Source organism: Callithrix jacchus, chromosome 5, assembly GCF_049354715.1.
Source record: "Callithrix jacchus isolate 240 chromosome 5, calJac240_pri, whole genome shotgun sequence".
NCBI classification, from domain to species: Eukaryota; Metazoa; Chordata; class Mammalia; order Primates; family Cebidae; genus Callithrix; species Callithrix jacchus.
In genome coordinates this window covers 140,501,037-140,521,605 of record NC_133506.1, presented here as the reverse complement: position 1 = coordinate 140,521,605, position 20,569 = coordinate 140,501,037, and the positions used below count along the sequence as shown (strand labels likewise).

Sequence of the window (20,569 nt, the reverse complement as noted above, 5' to 3'; positions counted from 1 at the left end):
GTAGTGTATATAATATTGGGAAAACCAGTTGGAGCTGACTAAGCAATGGATCTGGAATGTGCATAGAGAGATACAAAAGAAGGCAAAGAGTAAATATTTAGATATTTTTTAATATTTAAGGGTATTAATGCTGTTTTAGTTAATAACTTGTATTACAGTGATCTTAGGTCAAGGTTTATGCTCAAGGTTTCACTAATGAAATCATAACTTGGCCAGCGTAGTGGCTCACGCTTGTATCCTAGCACTTTGGGAGGCCAAGGTGCATGGATCACTTAAGCTCAGGAGTTTGAGACCAGCCTGAGCAATATGGCAGAACCCCATTATATGGTTTGACTCTGTGTCCCCACCCAAATCTCATCTGGAATTGTATTCCCATAATTCCCATATGTTGTGGGAGGTACCTGGTGGGAGATAATTGAGTGATGAGGGCAGGTTCCCCATACTGTTCTCGTGGTAGTGAACAAGTCTCACAAGATCTGATGGTTTTATGAGGGGTTTCCCCTTTTGCATCTCTCTCGTTCTCTCTTTGCCTGCTGCCATCCATGTAAGAAGGGACTTGCTCCTCCTTGCCTTCTGCCATGATTGTGAGGCTTCCTTAGCCATGTGGAACTGTAAGTCCAATTAAACCTCTTTTGTAGATTGCCCAGTCTTGGGTATGTCTTTATCAGCAGCCTGAAAACAGACTAATACACCCCATCTCTTACAAAAAATTAGCTAGGCATGGTGGTACACACCTGTAGACCCAAGTCTACAGGAAGGCTGAGGCAGGAGAATTGCTTGAGCCCAGGACTCAGAGGTTGCAGTGACTTGAGATTGTGCCACTGCATTCTAGCTCCAGCCTGAGTGATAGAGGAAGACTCTGTCTCAAAAAAAAAAATAATAATAAAAAGAAAACTAATCATAGCTTTTTAATATTTATTCTCAACTAAGGAGCAATTTTGTATACTTGGGACACTTAGTGGTGTCTTGAGACAATTTTGATAGTCACAACTCGGGGAGTTCTATTGTCAACTAGTGGATTGAGGCTAGGGATGCTGCTAAACATCCTGCAAAGCATGAGACAGCCCCAGACAAGCAAGGATTGGGCCCAAAGTATCAGTAGTCATCCACACAAAAACTTGTACATGAATGTTCAGAGCAGTACTATATAAATAGGCTATTCATACTGTATCAATAGAAACAACCCAAATGTCCATCAGCTGATGGATAGGTAAATAAAATGTGGTATACCCATATAATGGGAATATTACTTGTCATAAAAAAGGCATCAATTACTGATACATGCTACAACATGTGTAAACTGAAAACATTACACTGAGTGAAAAAAGCCATTCACAAAAGACCACAAATTATATGATTACATTTGTATGAAATGTCCAGGATGGGCAAATCTATAGAGACAGAAAGGTTAGTGGTTACCTAGAACTGGAGTGGCTGGGAGAATGTAGGAGGTGACTGCTAAAGCATATGGGGTCTTTTTGGTACAATGGAAATGTTCTAAGATTAGATTGTGGTTGTGGTTGCACAGATCTGTGAATATGCTAAAACCAGTGAGCTGTACGCTCGGGTGAATTGTGTAGTGTGTGAATTATGTCTTAATGAAGACTTTAAAAATATCCATCATGCCACAGTTTAGACAGCCACTTTACACAGGTCAACTGCACCATCAGTAGAATTATAGCGGGAGATTCGGGGTGGAACTAAAGTTGTGGGAACATGCTATGATGGGGCCATTGAAGTTAAGGAAATGGGAGGGATGGTCCAAGGAGAAGCAGAGGATCCATGTCAGGACCTTTAGGTGCATCACTAGGTAAAAAGGAGGAAGAACAAAAGAGAACAAGAAAGCCAGTTAAGGCAAGTGGATGGGAGAACAAGGCAAGGAGTGTCTGGGAAGCAAAAATAGGTGATGTTTCAAGGAATTAGGTATTCGACATCGTCTGTTACTGATAAGTAAGATGTAGATTGTTTCTGATCTGCACCAAATATCAGTTAGAACATAGTTAATCATATGGAAGTCTGTTTATGTGAGTGACAGGGGCAAAAGCCATATCTCAGTGATCAGGTAATAATTAGTAATTGATGAAGTATGGAATGATATACAGTTGACCCTTTAACAGTGTGGGGCTTAGAGACACCAACCCCCATATAGTCAAAAATTCCGGTATAACTTTTGTCTCCCCAAAACTTTTTACTAATAACTTACGGTTGTGTGGAAGACTTACTGATAACATAAAGACTCTGTTAACACGTATTTTTTATTTTATATGTCCTATAATATATTCTTAAAGTAAGCTAGAGAAAAGAAAATGTTAAGACAATCATAAGGAAGAGAAATGATATTTACTATTCATCAAGTGTAAGTGGATTAATCATAAAGGTCTTTATCCTCGACTTCTAGTTGGGTAGGCTTAGGAGGAGGAACAGGAGGGGTTGGTCTTGCTGTTTCAGTGGTAGCAGAGGCAGAAGAGGTGGAGGAGGTGAAGGGGAGGTAAGGAAAGGAAGGCACACATGGGGTAACTTTTACTGAACGTATAAGTGGACCTGTGCAGGTCAAACCTATGTTATTCAAGGGTCAACTGAACTGTATAGATGTTTCAAAGGGCATCAACTGATAGCTCAAGGAAATGGGGATTTGTGCCAAGGAAATATTATGTTTTATACTTTAAGCTTAGATGAACCTGTTTATTGCTTGAGGAGAGAAGTCAGGATTTCAGAAAGAAAATGTGATATTGTTGTGTTAGACCAATGACATAGATGTTGAGATGGCCCAGGGCGTGGTTGAGTTAGGCAGCCCTGTGGTAGTGTGGGGTGCCTGCCTTGATGATCCACATTTCTTAGCTATTAAGTGCTGAGTTGACCAGCTTTGTCTAGGTTTCTTCCAAAATAAAAGAACACAGTGGTAGAAATCAGCATGAAGAATTTTATTTTATTATTATTTTTTAAACCGATAGAATTGCAGGGAGAATAATGGAATGTTAAAGCACATATATATAAAGCCCTTGTAAAAAGTATTTTCTTCTGTCCTCTCTTTTTTGTGTGTGAGACGGAATCTCGCTCTGTTGCCCAGGCTGGAATGCAGTGGCGTGATCTTGGCTCAGTGCAACCTCCGCCTCCCAGGTTCAAGCGATTCTTCTGCCTCAACCTCCCGAGTAGCTGGGACTACAGGTGTGTGCACCGTGCCCAGCTAATTTTTGTATTTTTAGTAAAGACAGGGTTTCACCATATTGGCCAGGCTAGTCTTGAACTACTGACCTTGTGATCTGCCCACCCCAGCCTCCCAAAATGCTGAGATTACAGGCCTGAGCCACGGTGCCCGGCCTGTTCTCTCTTTTTGAGTAGTATTTCCTCCAACTATTGTCTGTTTGTAGCTGGCACTGTACCCTTTAAAAAGAAAGTAGAGGCAGCACATGGTGGCTAACATCTGAATCTCAGCACTTTGGGAGGCCAAGGCCGGAGGATGGCTTGAGCTTGGGAGTTCAAAGTTACCTTGAACTATGATTGCACCACTGCAGTCCAGCCTGGTCAACACAGGAAGACCTTGTCTGTTAAAACAAAGTTAGTTTTCTGATTAAAAAAAATATTAATTAAATAGGATCTTGCTCTGTCACCCAGGCTGAGGTGCAGTGGCATGATCATGACTCACTGTAGTCTTGACCTCTGAGTTCAAATGATCCTCTTGCTTCAGCCTCCAAAGTAGCTAGAACCACAGGTGCACATCACCACACCTGGCTTTTTTTTTTTTGAGACGGAGGTTTGCTGTTGTTGCCTAAGCTGGAGTGCAGTGGTACAATTTTGGCTCACTGCAACCTTCACCTTCTGGGCTCAAGCGATTCTCCTGCCTCAGCCTTCCTGAGTAGCTGGGATTACAGGCATGGGCCATCACGCCTGGCTAATTTTGTTTTTTTCAGTAAAGACGGGGTTTCTCCATGTTGGCCAGGCTGGTCTCGAACTCCCTACCTCAGGTGATCTGCCTGCCTCTACCTCCCTAAGATCTGGGATTACAGGTGTGAGCCACTGTGCCCAGCCCACACCTGGGTAATTTTTAAATTTTTTTTATAGAGGCCAAGTCCCATTATGTTTCCTAGGCTGTTCTTGAACTCTCCTGGGCTCAAGTGATCCTCCTGCTTTGACATATGGAAGTGCTGGAATTGCAGGCATGAGCCACTGTGCTTGGCCTGGATTTATTTATTAAAGTTTTTTTTATTTATTTTAACACTGTTTTCTAGTTTTAATAGTAAAAGGTTATTAAATTTATTCTAAGTAGATTTTTTTTTTGAGACTTGGTTACATCTGTCACCCAGGCTGGAGTGCAGGGGTGTAATCACAGCTCACGGCAGCCTCAACCTCCTGGGCTCAAGCGATCCTCTGAACTTCAGCCTCCTGAGTAGCTGGGACTATAGGCATGCGTCATTATGCCTGACTGAGTTTTGTACAGATGGGGTTTTGCTGTGTTGCCCAGGCTGGTGAGTATTTATTTATTCAATTCTAAACTGTTCTTTAAATTTCATTTTCACAGTGTATAGGGAAAAAATACAAATGATTTTTGTATGTTGATCTTGTATCCTCTAAACTTGCTGAACTTGCTTATTAATTTAGCCAATGAATTTGTTTGGGTTTTCTATATACATGATTATGTCATCTGTAAGCCATTATATTTGTTAAGGATTATTATATGTAGGTTTTCTATGTGCAACAGGTGATTTATAAAAGTATCCACCTCCCCAGACTTAGTGGTGCAAAGTTCACAGCTCCTGGGATTTGGTAGGTGTTAAAAATTGCTCTGTGGCCCAGAGAGAATGAATTCCTCTGGACTTTGTAGCCCCATGTTACTCTGAGACTCTTGAGACAAAATTCACTTGCTTCTCATTCTATTGCAGATCACTGTTGTGCAAAGGAAGTGTCCTATTCCTGTGATCCTCTATCATACCATCATCCCTATTTGAAAGTGGGTGCTAGGGTCCTGGGTGGTCTCATCACGGCCTCCCTCTCACAGCTCTTCTCTGTGCTTTTCTGGTAGAGCTGTGCTCACAGGCCAGCTTTCCTTCTGCCTTGTTCCTTGCACATCCTGTGTCTCTGCCTGGGTCCCCTGTCTTTGCTGATCACCTCCTAATTGTACTTCAGCCTAGACCAGGTTGGCTTTCTTTCGTTATGTTCTCCCTATGTGTGTTCTATATGATTTTTTTCCCATTCGGCTCACTTCTCAGCTGTGTTTTTTCATTCCTTAGATTATTTAAGTACAGTTAGCCCCCCTAATTTGTGGGTTCCACATCCTTGGATTCAACTGAGGATCAAAAATAATAAAAGTACACCACAACAAACAAAAAAAACTCCAAATTTTAAAAACAGTTCAACAATGTATATAGCACTTACCTGGTATTAGGTATTATAATTAATCTAGAGGTGATTTAAAGTATATGGGATGTTTATAAGTTATATGCAAATACGATGCCATTTTCTATCAGAGACTCTGGATTTATGTCAGAGCATCTGTGGATTTTGGTAACCACGGGTTACAATAGTGGTGTCTGTTTACCTACTGCATGAAGCTCCATGAAAGCGTGGGTCATGCTTTTGCTCACTCCATTGTTAGCCCCTAGCACAGATGTTCAGCAAATATTTACTGTTTTATATATATATTATTTAATTTTTGGACGAAGCCAGTTCAGAAGTATTAGCTCAGTTCTTGGATGTTTGTTTACTACAAATATAGTTCAGCTAGTAGTTCACCTGGTGTCCATAAATGCTTAAGGGTTTTGGCAATGCTAATCATAAATGACAATATCATTTTGTAACAAGAATGTTTGGCAGGTATGTGTGGTATGTTGGCTTCAGTAATATTTCTTTTTTTAGTTTGGTTACACTGCCTTTTATTGGTATTCTATTTTTGTGGATCTGATTTGGTTTTGGTAAACTTTTTTTTTTTTTTAACTTAATCTCTTGGGGAAAGCTAACTGGATTATAGAGTAGTGATGGGATACAGAAGCTTTCACCTAAATTGGATTTCCAGTAAAGCCAACCTTACTATTTGGAGTCGAGGCTTGGGAAAACATACAGGTAAGGTCACTCCTTTATTTCAAAGGATTTGTGGTTGCTTGGACGGTGTTGTCTATAAGACTGGGGTCATTGGTTTTGTGCTGTGCCAGAAGGAGAAGTAGCAGTTTTTGTTGTTAGAAAATTTAATAGTGAAAGGGATTAAATATTTAAGAAAGAGAATGGGCTTGCTTTAGCTCTTGAAACTTTGTTTTGCTGAGGAAGTAGGGTAAAAATTAGTATGGAAAAATGAAGAGTAAAGCATTTATTGCTTATGTGAAGTGTCTGTTATTGCTACTAGATCTTTCTATATTTTAAAGTAATTATAAGAATAGGCAAAGGAAATTTTCAGATTGTCCATATTTGCTTGAGGATAATGTGTAGCTATTGTATGCCTAATTTAATTATTTTTTTTTAGTCTCGTTCACAATAGAAAAATGATACCCTTACTGAATGTGTTAGTGGATAAACTTAATTGCATATTTAAGGACCTGTGCATTTCCAAAGATGATGCTTTCCCTCCTTAATGTTAAGATGTATATATTTCATGATAATGCCGTTTGTTGTATGAGAACTTGAGACAAAAGATTTAGTAGGATTATCCAGTGACAGTCAGTACAGGGTGCGATTAAGCTGTCCTTCTGGCTCTTGGCCTAGTTTATGTTTGTCTCTGGCTATGCAGTTATAGAATAGGGCAGGTGGTACACTTATATATGCCTTTGATTTCTCAGAAGTTGGTGAGCTTTCCTAAGTGGAGAATTTTAGAGGTAGATAGGATTGTTGTGGGAGAGGGGGCAGGGAATGCAGAGTTGATTCTCATTCTTCTGTGGTGCAGTTGAATTTACATGAAGTTAGAACTGATTTTCCAAGGGATTATGATGGCATTGAGCTTAGAAGATTAGTTGGCTTTTAGCATTTCAGAATTGGATCCCCTGCCGGAATCCTTGCTAAGAGGGAGTGGACTTGTATTTGGTACAGTGACAAAAAAAAGTTGTCCTGATTCTTTAATTTGGTGAAAAGATGGGAAGGTAAAGTAAGATTAGATGTGGATGACAGATTTCTTTTTAAAGAAAGAGGGTTAGCAAAAGACTGAAAACATCTGTTTGGCTTTCTTATTGATAGAATTGTGTTTTGTTTGGTTATAAATAAATTATTCTGATAAATATATAAATTGCATGCATTCAGTATTTATTTTAGAGAAATACATAAAGCCATAGCCCAAGCAAATTCTTGAATTACACTCTTATTTGAACTTCGGTGAAATAATAGTTATTTAACTAGTTCCAATCTTTTGTGACTTGTGTGTCTCATAAAATTTTACTAGCATGTAATAAAAGACAGTTTAGTAAATGATCAGTTCATTGTCAAACTGTTCTTTTGTTAGTGGCATGTTTGTTGCAAAAGATAAAGCAACGTAATGTCCAGATACTGTAACATGCTAAAGTGGTGACTATGAACCAAAACTTTTGTAAGTTTTAAAAGGAAACTGTTGTTTTATTAAAATTATTTTTAAATGGAAGTATTGCTTTATATAGCTTTGAAATGATTTTTAAAATATTGTTTGGAGAATAGTAGTGCTAGCTTTCCAAATTTTGGTGGTAGTGGTTCTGTTTGTTTTTTAAATTAAGAATTTAAAAAATTTCTGGGGTAGAAATGGCATTTTTTGATTTCTTAGGGAATTATTAAGAATTATCTGGAGTTGAAATGGTATTTTTTATTTTTTATACATACAGATAGAAATTGTCATTTGAGAATACCTGATTAAAAATGAATTACCTTAATTCTTTATATTATTTTGAATGTAAAGATATGGTCCAGATTTGTATATCGTTATTCTGATCACATTGTGATATGCTTTTCACAAGTTTCTTTTTAAATTGAAAAGTAATGCATGAACATGAATAACAATATTTTAGGTAATAGTAAACATTAAACAATGCATAGTAAGCCCCCCTCCCACATAAGAGCCAGCGTAGTCTCTTATTCAGGGGCAGCAACTTCAGCAGTTTTGCCGTGCAATCTGATAACCAAAACGTATTTCTTGTCAGAATAGCATTGTCTTTCAACGTTTGTTCTATGTAAACATTTATAATGCTGTTCCATTTAAACATTTATTATTCTGTTTTTGTTGTCTTTGTGTTTAACGTTTTATTTAAATGCTTTTGGGAATAAAAATTTTTTTTTTTAGTAGAATGGGTTATGATTTGTAGTTATAGGATTACAGTTGTCTTATAAAAACTATAATATAAGTGCATGTGCATTTTTATTATGGTATGTAATAGTGGTATTATTAGTGATACTGCCAGGCTGGCTGATAGAAGGTAGTGAAGTCTGCCGTGTGTAGATTAGTTTTTCAGTGGAAGATAAGTGTAGCCTCTTTGCATGGAACATTACAAGTGTGCATTCTTGCTAGAAGGCAAACATCATGCCAGAGATAAAAATCCTTTCCAGGTTTGGAGGCGGAAAACTAAAGTCACACGGAGCTTTGTAATAATCATGGGAAAAGTGTTTTCTGATAGGTATTACATACTGACTCATAAATCTCCCATGCTCTTGGCCACATATAAGGAATTTTAATCTTAAAAATATTTTGGTTACCAACTTTTGAAGCAAATTGGCCATAGAGTCGGGCACCAGGGACAGTGTACTGAAAAACAGACCATGATCAGGAGAGGCTAAACCAAGATTTTAAAAAATGAGATTTCAGGATTATTTTGAATCTGATGTTTAACATGAGCCATTGCAATGAATTTCATTTTATATCTGGAAAAAACCCTTTTTAAAACTCATATCCGGCTGGGCGCAGTGGCCCGCGCCTGTAATGTCAGCACTTAGGGAGGCTGAGGCGAGCAGATCACGAGGTCAGGATTTCGAGACCAGCCTAACCAACATGGTAAAACCCTGTCTCTACTGAAAATACAAAAATTAGCCAGGTATGTTGGCGGGTGCCTGTAATTGGGAGGTTACTTGGGAGGCTGAGGCAGGAGAATGGCTTGAATCGGGAGGTGGAGGTTGTGGTGAGCCAAGATCACACCACTGCACTCCAGCCTGGGCAACAAGGGCAAAACTGTATCAAAAAAAAAAAAACCCAAAAACAAAAATACTCATATCCATTTTCCCTTAATGTAAATAATTGATATCCAGAGTATTAATAGAGTATATGCTTTTTATAATTTATAAAAAGATATAGGAGAGAATTATATTAGGTTTAATAGTTTCCTTTTTTAAGATTTCTTTCTGTATTTTCTTACTGATATTTTTGTAAGATTTATTGAATCTTTAGATTATCATCTCCCTCTTACCAAAAGACTCTGTTGCCCTGCTTGCTGTATTATACCTGGAAGGCATAATTAGAATGTGGGAGACTTTCCTCATTTACTTGGAATAGACTTTTTCATATTTCCAGAAGTAGCAAAATGTATAAATATTACCCCCTTTGCTTCTGCCACTTGTATTCTTCCTTCCTACTTGAACCGTCTGCAGCTCTTGAAGGGAGATTTGGACTTTCATTCTCTTGCAGTTACAGCACCTGAAGTATTTGCCTTCTTACTCTGAGTGATCACACATCTGCTAGCTACTAAAATGGTAAATTGTCAGTTTGAGACCAACCGTTTTATTATGGTTATATGAACCCATTGCTCTGTCTCATATCCTAATTTAAAAATAAAATCATAACACCTTTTATAAGCATATGAAATTACAAAATCATTATTTTCCTAGTTGAAAATGTTAAATGCATATATTTTGTTTGTTAGATTTGGCATATTGAAAATAAAGAGAAATCAAACTATAAGTGAAATACATTTAACTTTTTATGAAGTACAAAGAATTAGCCAGGCATAGTGGCTTATGTCTATAATCCTTGCACTTTGGGAGGCTGAGACAAGAGGATCACTTGAGCTCAGGAGTTCAAGACCTCCATGGGCAACATAGACCCTGTCTCATTAAAACACACACACACACACACATACACACACACACACTCTCTCTCACTCTCACGCATGCACACGCACGCCCCACAAAGAATTGATTGCCTCACTCAGATGATTTATTTCACCTACTAAACCCTCTGCCATTCCGTTATTGTAGAAAATTTCAAAGATATACAGTAATAGGGAGAATACCCAGCTTTAAACAGCCAGTCTTGTTTTAGACTATTCTGTAGCAAATCTTAGGTGTCAGATAAATCAGTATATTGTAGTATTGGGTGAAGAACACAGCATTGGCCTTAGATCACCATCAGTGCCTCATGAGAAAATGAACTCACTCTATATTAATAACTCTTAGTGTTCATGGGCTGATTTTTTTTTCCTTCTTTTTAAAATCAGGCTCCTTTCTTTTGGCTTTTTTGGCCTTCCCCTCTTTCCCTGTACCTCCACAAGGGGGCAGATAAAGGAAGTGAGAAGTTGAAATGAACCAGATTTGAGTTTCACTTTTGTTAATCAGTCAAACAGAGTTGCAGAAGATTTTGGGGATGGCTTTTCAGAAACAAGCAGTGACTTTCCTTCTTGAAACAACTCATAGTGCCCCTCCTTGCTCTTCAGAGATAGAATAGTATTAGCTATTTTAAAGGGGTTAAACAATAATCTTTAAAAACCAAACAAAAGATTCAGAGCATTATTACAGCCTTTAATTTTCTCTGTGAATGATAATTTTTCTGTAAAAATAATGATTTAGACTTTAATCAAAGTATAGTATTTGGATTTCTATCTACTTTTTTTATAGGATAGCTCTGGGTAATTGTCATTAAGTTTTCTTATTGAGTGATGTGAATGTTGCATAGTCGAAGTATTTTAGCTGCATTTGGCTAGCAGTGGAAGGGTCATAGCTACTGTCTTTATCCCCAGGGGGTTTGATCATTTCTTTTGTGTGTGTGTGTGTGTGTATGTGTGTGTGTGTGTATATATATATATATATATTTTTTTTTTTTTTTGAGATGGAATCTCTGTCGCCCAGGCTGGAACGCATTCATCCAGGCTGGAGCGCATTCACCCAGGCTGGAGTGCAGTGCCACGATCTTGGCTCACTGCAGCCTCAGTTTCTGGAATATCTGGGACTACAGGCACGTACCACCACGCCTATTTTTAGTAGAGACGGGGTTTCACTGTGTTGGCCAGGCTGGTCTCTAACCCCTGACCTCAGATGATCCACCCACTTGGGCTTCCCAGAGTGCTGGGATTACAGGCGTGAGCCACCATGTCCAGCCAAGTTTTTTCATTTCTTAAAAGCCTCACTTGGCCAGGTATGGTGAGGCTCACGCCTGTAATCCCAGCACTTTGGGAGGCTGAGGCGGGTGGATCACCTGAGGTTGGGAATTCGAGACCAGCCTGACCAACGTGGAGAAACCCCATCTCTACTAAATACAAAATTAGCTGGGCCTGGTGGTGCATGCTTGTAATCCCAGCTGCTTGGGAGGCTGAGGCAGGATAATCACTTGAACCAGAGAGGTAGAAGTTTCAGTGAGCCGAGGTCGTACCATTGCACTCCAGCCTGGGCAACAAGAGCGAAACTCTATCTCAAAAAAAGAAAAAAAGCCTCAGTTACTGTGGCAGTATCAATGAATCGTATGAATTGGATTCATAAAATTCTATAAATATACGATGGTTTATTTATGGTAAAACAGTATACTGTTTGAAGCATCTTTGAAATCGAATGCCACATATAAATTGCTGTTTAGTCTGTGGGAATTTTAAATCAGCATCTATAAAGTTTTTTGTCAGCAGATTATTTTTTTGTCTTGATATTTAGATACTGTGACCTGTGGGAGTTTTTTTTTTTCTTTAATATGATATGCGTTTAATCTTTTTGTTCTTTTGTTTTCCCAGTGAATATATTTCTTTTGGAAAAATGTTATTTTCCCAAGTAGACCATATGAGACTTACATTTTGAATATGTGGTGTTAATTGTTGTAAGATATTGGAGGAAATGATGGGATAAACTTGCAGAAATCGATTGTTTTTGCATGAATTTTGGCAGCTGCTTTGCAATAAGTATATTTCCTTTTGTTGCCACCATTAAATTCTCCGGTTCTCAAAGTTTCTGTGTGCCTTACCACATGACATGTAATTACAATGAAAGCGTTACCTTACATTCCTCTAGCATTCTTCCCCGCCAGCGCCGCACTTAATGCCTTTTATTCCTCAGCTTCATGCATGAATTATGTAGCATATGTGAAGAGGCTTAAACTGTTACCATTACAAATTCTTTCTAGATGGCTCCTGTTATATTTAGGATATACTTATACTTTAGACAAAGTAAGAATGTTATTGTTGTTGACCTTGACACCAAATAACTGGGCAGACATTATATAGCTATGTTTGAATCCTCGCAAAATGTGCTATTGAAGCCAACAGAGTCCTGGCGGGAGACTCTTCTGGACAGCAGAGTTATGGAACTTTTCTTCACAGTAAGTCTTAGTTGTCGTCTCTGGTAGCAAGGGCCATAGAAAAGAGGAAATGCCTTGGCATGTTTCTTCAGTAAAACAGAAGAGATTGCTTTTTTCCCCTAAAGTCTTGTCTTTTCATTAATATAGCTGCTTAAACAGAAATTATTTTAAAACGTTCTTGCTAATTTATAAAAATGTCACATAGTTTGGAAGGGCTTAATATCCTAGAGCAGAAGTTCTCAATCTTTTAATCTCAGGACCCCTCTATACTCCTAATAATTATTGAGAACTCCAAAGAGCTTTTCTTTATGTAGGTTATATTTATCCTGTTAAAAATTCAAACAAAGCTTTACAAAATAATGTGCTGAAAAGAAACAATAAGAAACTATTAACATATTAACAGAAGTAACATTTTAATTAACAGTATTTTAAAAAACAAAGCAAGTTTAATGAGAAGACTAGCATTGTTTTGCATTTTTGCAAATCTGTAATATCAGACTTAATAGAAGACAGGTTATCTTATCTGCTTCTGCCTTCAGTTAGCTGCAGTATTGTACATTGTGTGGTCTTAGGGAAATTCCACTTTTTACCTGTGTGACAGTGAGAATGGGAAATGCAGATACTGTCTTCACATTATTATGCAAATGGTTTTTTCCTCATAGACGATCCGACAGGCTTTTAAAAAACTTCAGGGATCCCTGGCCCCAGTTTGAGAACTGCTATTCTAGAGTGTAGGTTTTATGTTGTATTCATGAGTCATTGTTTAAGTTGGTATTAATGAATAGCATTTTATCTCATATGTAACTTTAGACAGTCCTCTTTATTATTGGTTAAATATCAAGATGTAAGCAGTATGCTCCCACATTCGCCAATGTGAATCCCCAATAGAATAATCAAAAGCTGGAAAAACAATTCATGTGTGTGTGTATGTGTTGGATGCTAATTTGCAGTCATAGGGTGAATATACGAGTTAGTTAGATATATTGACATGGACAAAAGCCCAAGTAAAAGCCAATTAAAAAGAAAAAAGAAAGCTATTTTGCTTAATCCCAGTTGTTAATTATAGTTTCATTTGTTTTAAAAATCTAGATGAGTCCTACAACTGCCTTTTTCTGATTGAACCATTTACAATAAAGTAGTTATGTGGCATATGTTTTAAAATAGCTAAAAGGTTATCTATCCAGGGGTATATAGAAAATGTATTTTCTATGGAAACATTTGGACTGAGCATTGATCACCTTGTGGTTTCTTTTTAAAATCAGAGAAATGATGGCTAAAACCACTATCAAGATCAAAGAGATAATTGTAACTAAATTTTAAAATTCCGTTGCCTGCCTCATCTGACAGGAATTGTTTTGATATGAATCCAAGTCCAAGTCTTTGTATTATGCACTTGACTGAAAGCAGATTCCACTCCAGCAGTTTTTGAAAAGGTGAAAAACTTGCTGGCAGTACTGGAAACAGCTCTACCAAGTCTGAACAGCTGTCTAGACAAACCAGACAGCTGCTCCTGTCAGCTGTGAACAGCCACATGCAAAGAACTTTTGAATTTGAAAGTTAACCCTTTTTTGCATTATTTGAACAATTTGTGTGTTTGTAGCTATTTTCACTTAAGCAGTTTATGAACAAGTTTGTTACTTGTTTTAAAAATGACAGTGACTAATGTTTTTATTTAATTTTGGTTAAATTTAGTTTTAGTTACGTGAAATTCATTGCCTAATTTAAAGTACTTTTCCACTGGATATCACTTGTGCTAGATTTGGATAAGCATCAATATACTGTTGCATAAGAGCAAGACTTTAAATATGTGGAATACTTTGGGTTGCATTCTGCCCTGCAGAGGTGAACAAACTTCTTGATTTTTTTTTCCTTCCCTAAGGTCTTGGGAAAAAGAAAACACTTTCATTATGTTTTCTTCCTACCTTTTTGATCAGAGTCTTCTTGATCTCACCTATAGGTCTCTTCCTTCTTTGCTCATCACGTAAATACTGGCATTCCTATCTTAATTCTCTACTTTGCTGACTCTGTACACTTTCCTGTGGCTCTTTCTTCCACGCGTAGGACTTCAGGCACCGGTTCCTGGATGACTCCTACATCTATATTCAGCACAGCCAGCTCCAGAGTTTCTGAGCCTTATAATCCAAGTGCTTACTGGATATTTTACTTTGGATGGCCCACAGACGTCTCAGATTTAACATGTTCCAGTAGAATTCGTCATCTTCCTTACTTGCTTCTCTTTCCTCGTGTTCCCTTTCTTGATGCGTAGCCTTGCCATTCACCTCACTGGGCGTCCTGCTGGGCTTTGCTTTCCCTTATCCCTCTGTCTCTTTCCCATATTCAGGTGGTGATTTCAGCTTTCAGTTTTATAATACAGTTTATATTGAAATACATGTTCAGATATAGAGGAACTCTTTTGTAATGATGACATTGGAAAAAAGGCAGGAATCTATATTGTATAAAAATTAAGCGTTTATCATTAGTTTTATGTGGTTTATATTTGAGGGAATGTAAATTAAGCTTGAACAGTACACATGGTCTCCAAAGACAGTTATTTATTTATTTAAAATTTTATTTTTAGCTATTTCATTGACGGTATTCTTTCTTTTGATTGCTCACTTCAAGACCATAATGAACATTCAAGATTGCCAGATGGATTCTTATTGTCCCAGATTACATTGTATCTGTTGACAGAATGTATCTCTGGACTTCGTGCTTAAATGCTGATTAGATTCTAAGGCATCCAGACAAAAATTTAATTAAAGGTTTCAGATAAAGAACATATGAGAGCAAGTTGTTTTCAGAAGTTTATGAACAAGACAGTGTACATATATGAATTTGTCTATTCTTAGAATTTACTATATAAAACTTAAAATACATTAGAATATAGTTTGAAAAGGCCGGGCACGGTGGCTCACGCCTGTAATCCCAGCATTTTGGGAGGCCGAGGCGGGTGGATCACGAGGTCAAGAGATTGAGGCCATCCTCGTCAACATGGTGAAACCCCGTCGCTACTAAAAATACAAAAAATTAGCTGGGCATGGTGGCGCACACCTGTAATCCCAGCTACTCGGGAGGCTGAGGCAGGAGAATTGCCTGAACCCAGGAGGCGGAGGTTGCGGTGAGCCAAGATCATGCCATTGGACTCCAGCCTGGATAACAAGAATGAAACTCTATCTCAAAAAAAAAAAAAAAAAAAAAGAATATAGTTTGAAAAATATTTGTATTCTAGACCAAGTATTTGCAGACATTTTTTTGTATAGGGCCAGACAGTAAGCACTTTCGGCTTTGCAGGTCATATGTTCATATTCAACACTGCCATTCTAGTACAGAAGCAGCTATAGATGATACATAAATAAGCATAGCGGTGTTGTAGGAAAGCTTACTGATGGTCATTAAAATGTGACTTTTGTATAATTTTCATAGGTCACAAAATATTATTTTTGTTGGTTTTCCCTCAACCGTACAAAAATGGGGGAAAAGAACATTCTTAGCTCACAGCCATACTAAAACAGGCAGGGGTTAAATTTGGCTTATGGGCTGTGATTTGTTCTAGTCCAAAAAGAGTATAGCATATTTTAAGCATGTCAGTGAATCAATTAACTTTGTAAGTTTTAGAGATTATTTAGTATTTTAAATTTCATTATTAGAACCTTAAGAAGTTCAGGGATAGGCCGAGCATAGTGGCTCATGCCTGTAATCCCAGCACTTTGGGAGGCCGAGGCAGGTGGATCACCTGAGATCTGGAGTTCAAGACCAGCCTGACCAATATGGAGAAACTCTGTCTCTAAAGAAAAAAAAAAAAGAAATTCAGGGATTAAGGATTAACAGACTCAGTCAGTGAACAAGGATTTATTGAGTGTTCATTGTGCCCAGTATACTAGTAAATACTTAAATAGGTCTGACCTCAAGTAATTTGGAAACAATTTGCCTAGTCAAAGTGAACATCACCTAAAGCTATGAGTTCAATGTTATACAACATTTACAAAGTAGAAAGAGAACTTTGTGTAGGAAAGAAAAGGGCTAGAGTAGTTAAGTGCTTTGGCAAATACAAAATACAAAATGGTACATACAAAAGTAAGGATTAGGATTAATAATGATCATATTTCTACACCAAATTTTCCTTGGCTCTATTATGTTAGATTACAGAAGTGAAACCTTTAACATCTGAGAATATTAATACTGTAAAACTAGGGAGCAGTATTTTGAGAGCATTTCCTTCACACAGAACACTATACCAGGTGTTTCACATCCGTATTGTATCACCAAAATAAAATCTAGGTGAGATTTAAATGGATTTAAGTATAATATATATTTTGTATTTAAAACTTTTAGCATTTATTAATAAGAATGATGTAAGTTACACTGAGATTCAAACAAATTGTAGGTGATCTGAGCATTAATAAAAGAGTGCTTGTTATATTTTGGTTGAATGAATGCATGAATGTCTATGGATTCAATGGCATATTGCTTTTCTAAGTGTGCAACTGTTTACTTCCACTAAAGCAGCATCTATATACTCTTGATTGAACTTGTCTGCTAACTTTAGCAAGAAGCCGTAGCTAGGCATAGTTAGCATAATACAGATGACTGTCGTTGTTGCTGTTTTTAGAAGAAGCAGTATGTCTGACTGGCTGGCATCTGTTTCTCTCTTTGTCATAACATGCTGGAAATGGATCAATTTTCAAAATGTAGGTAGCCCTCAGTTAAAAATTAATTGATATGTTTAAAATAATGCCTGTAATGTAAAGTGGACTGAGGGACAATTTTCAATTTAGTTTAATTCAGGAATTCGTTTTCTAGAAATAACCAGCTACAGTGAATTTTTCTCTTACCTCATTCGGCATGGTAGACACGTGACCCTTACAAAGGAAGAATTTATATTTATGGATTAGTAATTCTTTCTAACAGGTACATCGAAAAATCAGAGAAGATTCAGATATGGCACAAGATTCTCTACAGTGCCTTGCCCAGTTAGCTTCTCTTCATGGACCCATCTTCCCTGATGAAGGATCACAAGTTGATTATCTAGCACACTTCATTGAGGGATTACTGAATACTATCAATGGGTAGGTATACTTGCCCTTTGCAGCTGAAAAAGGAACTCTACGTTTTGTGTTTAACAGTAGAAGAAAAAAAGAAATTAGTTATTTTTTCCCCCTTATATTTTGAAGTAAAGTCATATGGGTAATTTGAAATTAATAAACAGAGACATGCCTTTTAAAATCAGTAACGGTATTGCTTGTTTGGAAATGAGTTATTATATTAATAACTCATTTACTACCACTTAATAATATTCATTCCTTGGTTTTAGAATTGAAATAGAAGATTCTGAAGCTGTGGGAATCTCCAGCATTATCAGCAACCTGATAACTGTGTTCCCACGAAATGTTTTAACTGCCATTCCAAGTGAACTTTTCTCCTCCTTCGTTAACTGCCTCACACACCTCACTTGTTCTTTTGGGCGAAGTGCTGCATTGGAAGAAGTGGTGAGTGACTATTCTAAAATAAATTGTGTCAGTTTTAAGTGTGTAAATTATTTGGGAAACATGACCTTTAAAAATTTGTGGGTTAAGATAGCTTTAGTTGGTGATATTAAGAATTTAATTTTGAGATGATTTAGTACCCAAATATAGGAGATGGAATGAAATGAGCTGTGGTTTATTCAACACAAATTTTCACATAAAACTTATGAAGCTCATTCTAACAGCAAAAACATTGTTTACAGGGTGCGGCTGTGGTGTGGTGTAATTATGTGTAATTTTATATGTTTCTTTTTTTGAGAATTTTTTTACTTTGGACCTATTTGGCAATTTGTAAACATAATTTGGTTCAAATCATTGTAACCTTGCTTATTTTGATTAGACTGTGGTCTCTAATTTTTTGGATGGTAATGCTTTAATAGTGTATCCTGGTAGAATTTAATTTACATTTAAATTAAGAACAATAACAATACTGAAGATTTTTTTTTTTTACAAATTTTCAAATGTGTATTTTCCGTATTTTATATTTAAGTTTAGAAAACATCTACTAAAACCCCTTGACAACACAGCTGCTTTTGTAATAGTTACTGTGAATAGCTATATTAATCATGGAAAATAATTTATTTCATTCCACAAAGTAGTGATTACATTGTTGCAACTACTTTTTCTTTATATGAATCAAAATGTGAATCTTCTGAAAGGCTGTAAGAGTAAAAGGAATGTAGATATTTTGTTAGCATTTCTTGTTAAATTGTAAGTTGTTTTGGTTAGATTCTGCCAACGTGTATAAGTTTTTCATATCCCTTCAGAGGTTTTCAGAGAGTATAAGTTTTTCATATCCCTTCAGAGGTTTTCAGAGAATAGAGAACTTGAGAATGATTATGTAAGTGGGCACTTTTGTGATTTGATGAGGAAAGGAACCAGGTCAGACAGGTGTTTATATGGTAGAGAAAATGTAGTAAGAGAAGAATAGAAGTTTAAAGGCACGAAATGTAGATTTTAAAAAATCCATGGTAATTTTAAGTATTTATGCTTTACTCAAACCCCTTTCAAATGATGACAGATTCTGAACTGGTCAGGTTGTATTTAACATGAGTTCCTTGCTCTTTCCCTCTCCCCTTTGGTTTGTTTATTTTCTCTTCTAAACCAGGTGGATTGAAGAGCGTGTTGACCCTATATTTAGAAACTAAGCTACCTTTTAAAGTTTCTGTTTGTGAGTTAAGAGTGTTCCTAAACATTTTAAAGAATTGCTGCATCTTTGGTTTGCAAATTTTAAGGACAGAGTTTATTTTGAGGACACTGACATCTTGACAATTTTTCCGTCAAGATTTGACAAAGGAGTGTTAGAGTATAGAAAGCCTACATGTATATGCAGGGAAGTAGATGTGTATTGTGCTTATTTCACAGCAGACATGCTCTAGTGATGATGAGCCTGATAGGTTTCATTGAAGAAAAGTATTTTCATTTCTTTTACTCTTTGAATTAGTTTTTAATTGAGCTGTTTATGATATTTAAAAGTTATTTTTAAAAATACTTGGTCATGTGTTGAAAAGGACAGAGGGAAAATGTCTGTTTAAAGTTTTGCGTTAGTTATAGAAACCAGGTCAGGGAGGTGTGGTGAAGTTGAGGGCTAAGGGGGTGACTCCTGCATGGGGACTTGCTTGAAGATTCAATCTCCTAAATGTCACGTCAGCCTCAAGCAGTTTCCATTGTATCTTGTGTATGCTGCAGGTGGAGGGCCAGGGGAGTGTACAACTAATACCAGAAATACAGGAACAAATCCAGCCAAACCAAATTGGACCTCTGGGACACAGACATTTCATCTTTTGTTTTCTTCGGCACCCAGTGATTGTAGTGATAGTACATAATACGTGCTTGTCCTGAGGTGGAAAAGTATATAAAGACATGATCTTTTAAGTAAAATTTGAAAAATTGAGGCATAGTAATGAAAAGAGTTTGGGAGTTAGCATGGGATGAAAAGATGATGAACTTTTGAGGGAGACAGCACTATCATGGGCCAGGCAGTCGTGAAGTGTAAGAGCTCAGGCAAGCTGCTTCAATTTTTTTGAGCATGTTTCCTCATTGGTAAAATCAGGATATGAATTTCTTCCACTGCTTTATGACATGGACTAACTGCATGAAAAGTACCTGTATAGTGTGCAGTGATTTATTACAGGCAATAATATATTGAATAATAATTTTTAAAATGAACTTTTAGAAGAATAGCATTTATTGAAAATTTGTATGCACTCTTACCATGAAAGAACAATTGTTGAGTTTTGTTTGCTGTGAACCAGTTAGAATTCTAATTTTTAAAAATTATTTTAAAAATAATTTATAAATTATAAAATATTTTTTGTAATTTTAATTTTGGGAAATATTTTTGTTTTCTTAAATATTGAAAGTTTCTTCTCCCACTTGAAAAAAATTCCACATGTAAGGCTTTTTACTGTGATAATACTTTTTAGGAACTGTGTTTGTTTAGAAATACATACAGATTATCATCTTTTTTAATAGCAATTCATGTCTTTGATGGTGATTATGTTGTTGTAGCAAGGGAAAAAGAGCATCTTCATAGGAAGAAACATTCTTGATACTAATGTGTGTTTTGGAAACCCATGTCTTAAAGTCACCTTGCTTGGTGGCTTTAGCATGTGAGTAAAGAGACTCGTAT

The 20,569-nt window shown here is 36.8% G+C and overlaps 1 protein-coding gene across 5 annotated transcripts in view; it reads left to right on the top strand.

Moving 5' to 3' along the window:
* Nucleotides 1-20,569, top strand: part of XPO4 (exportin 4) — a 119,213-nt gene that overhangs the window by 56,482 nt on the left and 42,162 nt on the right. For all 5 annotated transcript variants that reach the window (XR_013536143.1, XM_054256684.2, XM_078375120.1 and 2 more), the window contains 3 exons: nt 12,324-12,436; nt 17,324-17,481; nt 17,727-17,901. Coding sequence is in view for 4 of the 5 variants with exons in the window: in XM_054256684.2 (XP_054112659.1) it covers nt 12,324-12,436; nt 17,324-17,481; nt 17,727-17,901 (446 nt within the window). In the remaining variant the exon portion in view is untranslated. The remainder of the gene's footprint in view (nt 1-12,323; nt 12,437-17,323; nt 17,482-17,726; nt 17,902-20,569) is intronic.